General features: G+C 40.3%; 1 protein-coding gene across 7 annotated transcripts in view; it reads left to right on the top strand.

The window, feature by feature from the left end:
* TBC1D22A (TBC1 domain family member 22A) overlaps positions 1-12,642 on the top strand; it is a 454,341-nt gene that overhangs the window by 107,900 nt on the left and 333,799 nt on the right. For all 7 annotated transcript variants that reach the window (XM_075124482.1, XM_048836262.2, XM_048836263.2 and 4 more), the window contains one exon: positions 11,119-11,233. In XM_075124482.1, the coding sequence (XP_074980583.1) occupies positions 11,119-11,233 (115 nt within the window). The remainder of the gene's footprint in view (positions 1-11,118; positions 11,234-12,642) is intronic.

The following is a 12,642-nucleotide window of genomic DNA, read 5'->3' as shown; positions in this document are numbered from 1 at the left end:
GTTGTAGTCAATTTTATTCTGGGGTGTTCCAGTGTAGGACAGGGATCTTAATCCTTATGGCTTAAGCTTCCCATGTATGAAGCCTCAAGCACATCTGAGATGATAAGGATTGGGGCCAAAGGATCTTGTATAAAATTTCAAGCCTTCTTTGACAAGTTGGAGTACCTGGGGAACAATAGGTAATTAGGGCAACTTTGAAGTAGGTCCATTACCGGTACTTAGCTATACGAATTAACATAAGACAATTGCCTGTTTCTCCACCATTCACAGATGATTTGCTTTACATTTCAAAGAGAGATTAATACAGTGATATCCCATGTTTGCAATTCATTTAAATGCTAGGATGTTCTTTTGATCTCTGAATTAACAGAATTCAGCATAGACAGGGACTGTTGATTACATTGTTGATCACTACCCATATATATGTATATACAAGAACACAAACATTATTTCCCCATATGTCTTTAAGGGTTGAATGTGAGTCATTTATCCTGCAGGTTGTTTAACCCTTTCCGGGCATGTGGCTCAAAAGGATATTACCTTATGTAGCTTACCTTGTTTGTCTATTCTTTTATTTAGAAAATCTTTGTTTACATTTTCTAATTACTTAAACTCTTTCAGCCATTTGTGTTTTTCTTTTGCTTTTATAGATTCTTCTTTTTTACACTAAACTTACTATTTGCAACAAAAATGGAGGGACACCATACACCTGAAATTCACATTTCTATTTGCAGATTTTGTACCAACTATTGTTACAAGTAGCCCATGAGGTTACTAGAGCAGGAAGAGACTAGGCATTTTTTTTTCTGATTTTGTGTTTAACTTTGCGTATTTGGCAGCACTTGATGGATAGGCATTTTCACTGTTTGTTGATGGTGTGTGAAATTCTTTAAGCCATGTAAAAGAGGGTTTACTAGAACTGGCTGGAAATTTTTCAGTAACATGGTTTTTTGCCAGAAAATAGTAATTCTTTGACCAGGTAGAAGGACTTCTGGGGAACTCCCCTCCCCCTTGATATTTCCCCTGTGGTAATGATAGTTGAAGAGCAAACTAACAAACGTACAGTATCTCACGTTATATGCCTGCAAGCATGTGTAAACATCAGCTACTTGAAGCTTGGGATAACATGAAAAGGAGAGAGAATGATTTGGCTATTAAACATATAACTTAAAAGTGGGTGAAAGTCCATCTTTGTGTGGAATGTTACCAAAAGAAACTACAGCATTTGCTCAAAAACTTCCCTGAAAAAGCACAAGAACAAATCCGCACAGACACACCCCTGGAACCCCGACCTGGGATATTCTATCTACTACTCACGATCTACTACCCACGATCCATAAATCTGGAAATCCTGCGCGCCCTATCATCTCAGGCATTGGCACCCTGACAGCAGGATTGTCTGGCTATGTAGTCTCCCTCCTCAGGCCCTACGCTACCAGCACTCCCAGCTACCTTCGAGACACCACTGACTTCCTGAGGAAACTACAATCCATCGGTGATCTTCCTGAAAACACCATCCTGGCCACTAGGGATGTAGAAGCCCTCTACACCAACATTCCACACAAAGATGGACAACAAGCCGTCAAGAACACTATCCCCGATAATGTCACGGCTAACCTGGTGGCTGAACTTTGTGACTTTGTCCTCACCCATAACTATTTCACATTTGGGGACAATGTATACCTTCAAATCAGCGGCACTGCTATGGGTACTCACATGGCCCCACAGTATGCCAACATTTTTATGGCTGACTTAGAACAACGCTTCCTCAGCTCTTGTCCCCTGACGCCCCTACTCTACTTGCGCTATATTGATGACATCTTCATCATCTGGACCCATGGAAAAGAAGCTCTTGAGGAATTCCACCATGATTTCAACAATTTCCATCCCACCATCAACCTCAGCCTGGACCAGTCCACACAAGAGATCCACTTCCTGGACACTACAGTGCTAATAAGCAATGGTCACATAAACACCACCCTATACCGGAAACCTACTGACCGCTATTCCTACCTATATGCCTCCAGCTTTCACCCTGACCACACCACACAATCCAAGTCGCTACAGCCAAGCTCTGCGATACAACTGCATTTGCTCCAACCCCTCAGACAGAGACAAACACCTACAAGGTCTCTATCAAGCATTCTCACAACTATGATACACACCTGCAGAAGTGAAGAAACAGATTGACAGAGCCAGAAGAGTACCCAGAAGTCACCTACTACAGGACAGGCCTAACAAAGAAAATAACAGAATGCCACTAGCCGTCATCTTCAACCCCCAACTAAAACCCCTGCAACACGTTATCAAGGATCTACAACCTATCCTGAAGGACAACCCATCACTCTCACAAATCTTGGGAGACAGGCCAGTCCTTGCCTACAGACAGCCCCCCAACCTGAAGCAAATACTCACCAGCAGCCACACACCACACAACAGAACCACTAACCCAGGAACCTATCCTTGCAACAAAGCCCGTTGCCAACTGTGCCTATATATCTATTCAGGGGACGCCATCACAGGGCGTAATAACATCAGCCACACTATCAGAGGCTCGTTCACCTGCACATCCACCAATGTGATATATGCCATCATGTGCCACCAATGCCCCTTTGCCATGTACATTGGTCAAACTGGATAGTCTCTACATAAAAGAATAAATGGAGACAAATCAGATGTCAAGAATTATAACATTCATAAACCAGTCGGAGAACACTTCAATCTCTCTGGTCACGCGATTACAGACATGAAAGTTGTGATATTACAACAGAAAAACTTCAGAAACAGACTCCAACGAGAGACTGCTGAATTGGAATTAATTTGCAAATTTGATATAATTAATTTAGGCTTAAATAGAGACTGGGAGTGGTTGAGTCATTATAAAAAGTAACCTATTTCCCCTTGTTTATTCCTCCCCTCCTCTTCCCCCCCTCCCCCCACTGTTCCTCAGACGTTCTTGTTAAACCCTGGATTTGTGCTGGAAATGGCCCACCTTGATTATCATACACATTGTAAGGAGAGTGATCACTTTAGATAAGCTATTACCAGCAGGAGAGTGGGGTGGGGGGAGAGAAAACCGTTTGTAGTGATAAACACCCATTTTTTCATGGTCTGTGTGTATAAAAACATCCTCACTGTATATTCCACTTTATGCGTCCGATGAAGTGAGCTGTAGCTCACGAAAGCTTATGCTCAAATAAATTGGTTAGTCTCTAAAGTGCCACAAGTACTCCTTTTCTTTAAGTGGTCTCAGTGGCACTAGATGGGACAGAACACCACACCCAGAAGGTGTGTGGGTTACAATCACATTGTCTGTCTCCAAAAGTGAATGTTGCAGTTGCTTTTGTATCTGTTCCTGCTGGCTGAGTTTCTGCCCCCAAGCTGACTTCCCATGGGATCTGTTAATGGTGGATTTTATTTGTATTTCCACAGTCAAAGGCTATGGATTAAGGAAAAGTTACCTCCTTGGCACTGAGTGGAAGTAAACAAGGAATATTTGCTCCTTTCTTATGAGTTTTATGTATTTACTTTTACCGGAAATTGTCATGTGACGGTTCTGCTGACTAAAGTGGGAACTAAAATAGAAAATCCAGGGATAGAGGAGTAGAGAATCAACCAAGGCCATAAGAAAGGGAGCAAGACTATACTCTCGCTCCTAACTGTAGGACAATTGTCGGTCAACGTATTCATAATTAGCATTATATTTGAGGGTTTAATAACTGTTATAGGCGTGGTTTAAGTGAATTTTCTTAGTCATGGTGGCTATTCTTTCTGTGATTTATTGTTTGTTAAATATTTAATTATGTTTTGACAGCTTTTGATTGTAAAAGCTCCTTCAGACACTTGAGTCTATCATGTATGTGCAGATTTATGAAAAAATGTAGTTCAGAGGAACTTTGGACTTTATGGGGCAAGATTTTTTTATTTTTATTTATTTATTTTATTTTACTTTTTTGCTCTTTCTTTTTAATTCTAGTTAATATAAAAAGAAACTATATAAGATGAAAACCTATTGAAAATTATTCAAGGCCTGAATTCCTTTAATGTGATTAACTTTGAATTTCCTTGCTGTAATGTTTAAGATGATTGAATATTCTCCTTTAGATACATACATATAGTTCTCTTTAATACTAATGCATTAACTTATATCAAGGGAAAAATAGGCAGGTAATGGGCAGATCTCACAAAGTTCCATGTTTAATTTCAGATCAGCATCCCAAAGTTTGATTGTTGTTAGTTTAGGAATCAAGCTGGAAATTTCCCATGTGGTTAATCAGTACTGTGAGAACGGATTCCGTGGTGACTAGTGCAATGCTTTGTCTTGGGGTGCCCAGGACTCTGAGTCACCTTGTTCACCCTCTTGTCTCAATGAAGGAGAGATTTGCTGGTGCTTAACTGCATGTCTGTTCCCTGATACTGCCAGTCTTTAGCCACCCAAACAATCTCCTCAGAGCTTTGCCAGCCCTTACTTTGTATTGCAGGTTAACAATAAGTGCATGCCAATCCCCAAGCGCATCTGAAAGCATCCTCCTGTAATATTCAGCCTTTGTCACTGGACAGTCACAGTAATTACCAGGTCTGCTGTTCCCAAGAAAACAGTGTACGTACAGCTTGATTGGTGCAACTCAGGTTTGGGTCCTTTATAACACTACACTATGGAGATATATTTATAGTGAAACAATCATGAGTGTTGTTAAAGGTAAAGATTTAAGAGATACTGATTAAGGATAATGGAAAGAGAAATGGTTACATGTAAAACGAAAAGTACAACAGGCTTCTTAGAGTCTAGATTCAGCTTTAAGAGGCTAAAATCCTTGTCTAAAGTAGCTTCTTACCTAAAGCAATCTGCTGGTACAGGGATTCTCAAACTTCATTGCACCGTGACCGCCTTCTGACAGCAAAATTATTTTCAAAAAGAAAAGGAGTACTTGTGGCACCTTAGAGACTAACCAATTTATTTGAGCATGAGCTTTCGTGAGCTACAGCTCTGAGCCCAGGGGGAGGGCTGGAGCCCGAGCCCTGCTGCCCCAGGTGGGGGTGGAGCTCGGGCTTCATGACGCACATTGGGATCCTGACCCACAGTTTGAGAATTTGCTGTGCTAGCATCACCAGCCCACATGGCTGGGATCGACTGTTGTTGGATGTAAAAGGCCCTGTCCTTTTTGCTCCCTCAGTGATGGATAAAGATGTCCTTTTGCCTTCCTCTTGTATTCCCCCAAAGTCATTGTTTTCATCCCCAGAGTCAGTAAAAATCCCTAAAGTGTTTTCTCTAGTGCCTGGTGGCTTCATGTTGATTTCACATCCTCATGTTGTCATGTGGAAATTGGCTTCTATGATGTCTTATGATGATTAATTTACATTTGACAGAGGTACATATTTTATCTCTTGTCTGGAAGAAACCTGTTTGTTAGCTCTGTCTGGGATTCAGGTTTTAAAACATATGTTTAGTACATATACACAAGTTCTTAAATATCATCTGTACATACAGAACACAATAATTATGAAGATGTCACATAATATTCTTTACAGATAAATATTATGACAGCAATGTGCTAGGTATGGTAGAAGTTGTTATAGAACAGTGAACCTTTTGCCACTTGGCATTTAGGAGTTCTTAGGGTCACAATTAGTACTATAGTAGAAACTTACATCAAATAGCCTTTCTAGTAGCATTTTGGGTACTTCTGCTTCTGGATGAAATCAGTAAATCAAGTTTTATGAAAATGGAAAAAAAATTGTTTTCAAAACTCAGATGACTTGGTTTGGTTCTCATATTATCCATATGCATCCAGCCAGATGTAGGATGTAGTTCTGTCTTCCACTTAATATGTTTAATTATGGGGCTGCCCTTGTCACACAATAGTTAATTTGAAATGTCAGCTGTTAAGGTTTTGAGCTTTCTAAGTGCTCTAAAATTCACATGTATGCTCACACTGTATTAAATTGCTGTGCATTGCTGAGGCAGTGTTGGTAGTGCAAATTTGGAGTCATTTGAGCATTTTATCTGAGCTGTTTCCTCCATTTTTGTACCTTTTTTGGTCTACATTTATTCCTCCTCCCAAAGACATACAAACTGATATTGCCTGAACAAGTTTGATTTTGGCTAGCGTCCGGCACCCAGCAAACACTGTTTATATTGTTCTTAAGGGATTGAATTGCATCTATAAATTGTTAAACACCTAGGGTCTGCACTAGAGAAAGTGACTTGTGCATATACTGTGAGACTGCTGCTCTGTGGCCAGCAAGAGTATATAGACAGGTTTCAGAGGAACAGCCGTGTTAGTCTGTATTCGCAAAAAGAAAAGGAGTACTTGTGGCACCTTAGAGACTAACCAATTTATTTGAGCATGAGCTTTCGTGAGCTACAGCTCACTTCATCAGATGTTTACCGTGGAAACTGCAGCAGACTTTATATACACACAGAGAATATGAAACAATACCTCCTCCCACCCCACTGTCCTGCTGGTAATAGCTTATCTAAAGTCATCAACAGGTGGGCCATTTCCAGCACAAATCCAGGTTTTCTCACCCTCCACCCCCCACACAAATTCACTCTCCTGCTGGTGCTAGCCCATCCAAAGTGACAACTCTTTACATAATCAAGTAGGGCTATTTCCTGCATAGATCAAGGTTTTCTCACATCCCCCCCACCCCCATACGCACACAAACTCACTCTCCTGCTGGTAATAGCTCATCTAAACTGACCACTCTCCAAGTTTAAATCCAAGTTAAACCAGAACATCTGGGGGGGGGGGGTAGGAAAAAACAAGAAGAAACAGGCTACCTTGCATAATGACTTAGCCACTCCCAGTCTCTATTTAAGCCTAAATTAATAGTATTAATAGGCCCAATTTGTTATTAGGGCCTAATAACATCAGCCACGCTATCAGAGGCTCGTTCACCTGCACATCCACCAATGTGATATATGCCATCATGTGCCAGCAATGCCCCTCTGCCATGTACATTGGTCAAACTGGACAGTCTCTACGTAAAAGAATAAATGGACACAAATCAGATGTCAAGAATTATAACATTCATAAACCAGTCGGAGAACACTTCAATCTCTCTGGTCACGCAATCACAGACATGAAGGTCGCTATCTTAAAACAAAAAAACTTCAAATCCAGACTCCAGCGAGAAACTGCTGAATTGGAATTCATTTGCAAATTGGATACTATTAATTTAGGCTTAAATAGAGACTGGGAGTGGCTAAGTCATTATGCAAGGTAGCCTGTTTCTTCTTGTTTTTTCCTACCCCCCCCCCCAGATGTTCTGGTTTAACTTGGATTTAAACTTGGAGAGTGGTCAGTTTAGATGAGCTATTACCAGCAGGAGAGTGAGTTTGTGTGCGTATGGGGGTGGGGGGGATGTGAGAAAACCTTGATCTATGCAGGAAATAGCCCTACTTGATTATGTAAAGAGTTGTCACTTTGGATGGGCTAGCACCAGCAGGAGAGTGAATTTGTGTGGGGGGTGGAGGGTGAGAAAACCTGGATTTGTGCTGGAAATGGCCCACCTGTTGATGACTTTAGATAAGCTATTACCAGCAGGACAGTGGGGTGGGAGGAGGTATTGTTTCATATTCTCTGTGTGTATATAAAGTCTGCTGCAGTTTCCACGGTAAACATCTGATGAAGTGAGCTGTAGCTCACGAAAGCTCATGCTCAAATAAATTGGTTAGTCTCTAAGGTGCCACAAGTACTCCTTTTCTCTTTTCAAGAGTATATAGAGGCTTTCCTGATGTCAGTCAGTGGATGCCTCAGAGCAATGTTTTGTAGATATTGAAACCAAGTACCATCCAAGGACCTGTGAATCCAAGTCTTGCCCTTGGCAGATTTGTGTCTGCTGTGCAAATTACTACTCTACACCTGCATTCTACTTCAGGTTAGACTGAGGCTGCAGAGGTCTCTGTTTTGGAAGTTTTGCTTCAAGGGCGGAACTTTGTTTGAGCCAATATTTTTAAGCACTTTAAAATCTATATCCCTAGGTTGTTTTGGCAGTTGCAGTTCCTCATCAGAGTCAGAGATGGGGTAAGTGGGGGGTTATTGAGATATAGCCCCCCAATGACGATCTGATTTTTACTTTCAAAATGATCTAAAACCCACATCCATAGGGGCAATCATCTTGAAACTTATCATGTTGTAACAGAGGCTTAGGCCTGGTGTACACTTAAAATTTAGATCAACCTAACCTTGTCACTCAATGGTGTGAAAAATTCTCACCCTGGAGGGCTGTAGCTAAACTGACCTAATCCCCAGTGTAGACATAGTGAGATCTACAGAAGAATTCTTCTGTTGACCTAGCTGCTGCGGGAGGTAGATTAATTGCAAGGACAGGAAAAAAAACAACCCTGCTGTTGAGGTCAGGATTGTCTATGTTATGGACAATATAGCAGCATAGTTGCTGTGAGAAGAAAAGGAGTACTTGTGGCACCTTAGAGACTAACCAATTTATGTGAGTATAAGGTTTCGTGAGCTACAGCTCACTTCATCAGAGTACTCCTTTTCTTTTTGCGAATACAGACTAACACGGCTGTTACTCTGAAACCTGTCATAGTTGCAGTGGTGCAGCTGTGCCGTGGTAGTACCCATAGTGTAAATGTGGCCTCAGGTAGAGTTTGTGGGGAATGTTTGGGGTCACTTGGTCAAATGGTTCTTGAGATGCAACCCCATACAATGAGCTGCTAATAAAAATCTGAAACATTTTCTCACTTTTTTTAATACAGGCAAGGAAAATACTAAGGCTCTGACCTTCATAAAATTTATATTACTGAACCATCCCTGAGCTTGGCTATTCAATATTCAAGGACCAGTTTCAAAATATTTCAAAGATTATTACATTATAAAGGCTTTAGGACCCCTGATTACAGACAGTGTGTAACTCTGAGAGCTATTGTTTCCTAAGGAACTCCTTTTGCGAGTGACCTACTGAATAATGTATTCACATGGTGGCCAAGGACCATAAGTTGGAATCTTTTCCTCTAGAGTTTTGTGTGATGTGCACATTAGTCCCATCAACCCACCAATTGCTAGGTGTGTGGGCTACAAGGGAATTGTTTTGAATGGTGTGTGCAATTTTGGGAAAGCTCACAACACCACGGGTATACCCTCTATGTAATCTTCCCAAGTCCTATCCTAGGAAAGTTTGAGGGCAGTAATGTGGCCAGGATATGATCCCAGTATGGTGACTTGGATGGCTGGGCTGATATGGGAGGGTCTAACTGCCAAGTAGAAAATGACATCAAAGAGGCGAGTACAAGTGTAGGGGTCCAAGCCAGGTGAATTGGTTATCTACTGGGAGAAACTCAGTCAGTTCCTGCTGGGAAGCACTAGGCGTGGGCTGGGCACTGGGAGCAGGCATGTTCGGGTGGGGAGATTAAAATGGATGTACTCAGTGCATAGCACAGGCATGCAAGCTCTGAGATTGGGTATGGAGGGATGAGAACACTCATTGAGCTGAATGGAAAAGTTAACAACTCCCAGAGCTAATGCTTAGAGCTGCTTGTGCCCTTCCAGAATGAGTAAGGGGCTAAATGTAAACCTCTGAAAACTATGAAACAGAGCTAAACTGATGCCTTCCTCCATCACACCTCCACGTAACCTTAACTCTGCCCCCTGGAACTAGCAATAAGCAATGGGACAAAGCCAAACCTTACCTAACAAAATCTGACACTCTCTGCATTTTTGTGCTGTGTTGTCCAATAAAATTTTCAGCCATCATTCCTCTTTATGTGCTCTCAGTAATCCTCACAATGCTAGATGTGGCAGTATTGATTTTGGCATTAGTTGTAGCAAGTTGCCAGAGCTCACATTGCCATCTGGGCAGAGGTGCAGATGCAACTAGAAGAATCCCCCTACCCTCACTATTTTATGGCTTGATTTATGCAGGAGATCAGAGTCTTATGATCACAATGGCCATCTTGATTTTAAAATTTAGGAATGTTTTTAAAATCTTATAGAGTTTCAGGGCTGCTAAAACTGCTTCCTCTTTCATCCCTAGAGGCAGACATTTTACTTGGTGTGCCATAAAGATAGAGGGGATATAAGTGTGCGTTAACCCATTCTAATGTGCTGTTGTTTATTTTTGTTGCCCATCAGAACTTCTCGTCCACGTTGGCATGCACATGTTTCTCTACACCCTCTATGTGCTCATTGCAGCTCTGGTATTTTCTTGGCATACGTTACAAGGATGTACAGTGTCAGCTGGTACTTAAGCAAACTAAATCCTTAGGACAACAATGAACATCTGGCAAGTCTTAGGGGGTTTGTCTGAAGTAGGTGACGTGGTTGAGTGTAGGTCGGGCTTATCTTGCCTGTTTTTGCAAAACTCTACCTAAACTCAAATTATATCCTAGTCAAGAAAAGGTTTAAGTTTTCCTCACACTGTTGTTCTTCATGCTCTCTTCTGTCTTCAACGTGCTCAGAAAGGGTACAGTCCTGTGGTCTCTCACAAGCAGTTGTTAGGGCATTGCTCAAAGAGGGCAGAGTTAAGGTGGGGGGTGATGTGGGAGACATTGCCTTGACTTTACATTTCCTAGTTTTCAGAGATTTAAGTTTAGCTACCATACGTATTCTGGAAGGGTGCCAGGCAGTGCTAGACAAGCTTAACTATAGGTTTCTTGGGGATGAATTATTGCAAAAATCTGCAGTGACCTATCACAGAAGTCTGAATAGACCTTTTGTTGGTTTGAAAAGTACAAAGTATGGTTCTTAGTAATATATTTATCTTTGAGAGGGATTGGGGCGATGTGGAAAGGCGATGTAAAATTCCAAAAGGGGGGGAAAAATCTTACTTTTATTTTAAAAGCTCCAGTCATAAAAGTTGTGTTTTTTCCTTTCTTTTTTTTTCCAGTTACTAATATAACTGAATTATATACAAGGTTGGTTTTAACATGTGCGAATATCCTGAAATTCCTTTCTCTAAATAACTGAGAGACTTAATTAACGTTGACAGTTAACTATGAATACCAGTGTTCATTTATGCTTCCGTATGCATACTTTTAGTAATAGTTATTGTCTATGATATTAAATTTGTCCTTCATGCTTTTCAAGTATCGTGTTTAAAATGTGATAAATTTGATAAATTCCTTGCTTCACAGTTTCTTTAACTCTCTTTCAGATTTTTGAACGCATTTTGTTTATCTGGGCAATACGTCATCCAGCCAGTGGATATGTTCAGGGAATAAATGACCTTGTTACTCCTTTTTTTGTAGTCTTCGTTTGTGAATATATAGGTAAGATTTGGTACAATACTTAATTACAAATTGGTGATGATTTCAGAAGAATAGCTGCATTTTTAGTATAACAGTTTAGCTGGATAAATAAATTACATTTGAGCATATGAACGGTCATCTGGTGTATAAGAGGATGATATTTTTGGCAAATGTAACTGTATAACAGGTGATGCCCTTAAATATATATGGGCGGGGTATTATTTACTTATTATTTATTTATTTACAACTAAAACTATTTACTTGTTTAAAATGGTAACTTTAAGGTATCCAGACCTATGTTACAAACTAAGGTCCTGATCCAGCAATCTGATCTGTGTAGCTACCCATTGACTTTTGTAGTGTTCTGAAACTTTGTCCATATAGAGTCCTTTGTCCCCATTGGAGATGCAGGAGGAGTCCCTCATGGATCAGATGGCAAGGGTGAGACCTGCTGGACTTCTTAGAATTAGGGCATACCCTATATTATACTGTTGTCCTTTAACTATAATTTAATCCTTATTCGCAAAAAGAAAAGGAGTACTTGTGGCACCTTAGAGACTAACGAATTTATTTGAGCATGAGCTTTCGTGAGCTACAGCTCACTTCATCAGATGTTTACCGTGGAAACTGCAGCAGACTTTATATACACACAGAGAATATGAAACAATACCTCCTCCCACCCCACTGTCCTGCTGGTAATAGCTTATCTAAAGTGATCAACAGGTGGGCCATTTCCAGCACAAATCCAGGTTTTCTCACCCTCCACCCCCCACACAAATTCACTCTCCTGCTGGTGCTAGCCCATCCAAAGTGACAACTCTTTGCATAATCAAGTCGGGCTATTTCCTGCCATTAATCCTTATTATGATCATAAAGACTGAAGAATGTTTTTATAAGGACTGATTTTGTGTAAAAGCTGTAAATATCCAGGAATAATTTTTGCCATCATTTTATTTTAATTTCCATTATGCATTATACCTAAACTACTGAAGGGAAAGCTATTGTAAAAGTTCACTACTAATTATAAACTGTTGGGTTATGCTTGTGTAAATCACTAACATATTTCAGATTGCAGTTTTTTTTCATTTTAAATTCCTAATCTATTTTCTAGTTTGTGTGTACTGTGTAGACTCTTAGAATAAATATAAGTCATTATTAAGGGTAAGCAACAATAAGAGTGGAAAATAATATATTTGAAGTTAAAACTGTTTTACATTTCCCTTAATTTCTTTTCAAATATACATATAATGAAAACAATCACAGTTGCATATATAACTATGCAGAGCATTCTGTGCTCTATGAGGTGTTATATATGTATGCATATGTGTGTGTATACATAATATGTTCTACATTGTGTATATATCTTTTCTTTCCTCCTCCTCCTCGAGTTACCCCATCAATGTCCTAACCTAGATTAATTAGATTTAATG

Source organism: Caretta caretta, chromosome 1 (assembly GCF_965140235.1).
Source record: "Caretta caretta isolate rCarCar2 chromosome 1, rCarCar1.hap1, whole genome shotgun sequence".
NCBI lineage: Eukaryota > Metazoa > Chordata > Testudines > Cheloniidae > Caretta > Caretta caretta.
Note: the sequence above shows the minus strand (reverse complement) of the source record. Positions and strands in the feature narration are given on the sequence as shown.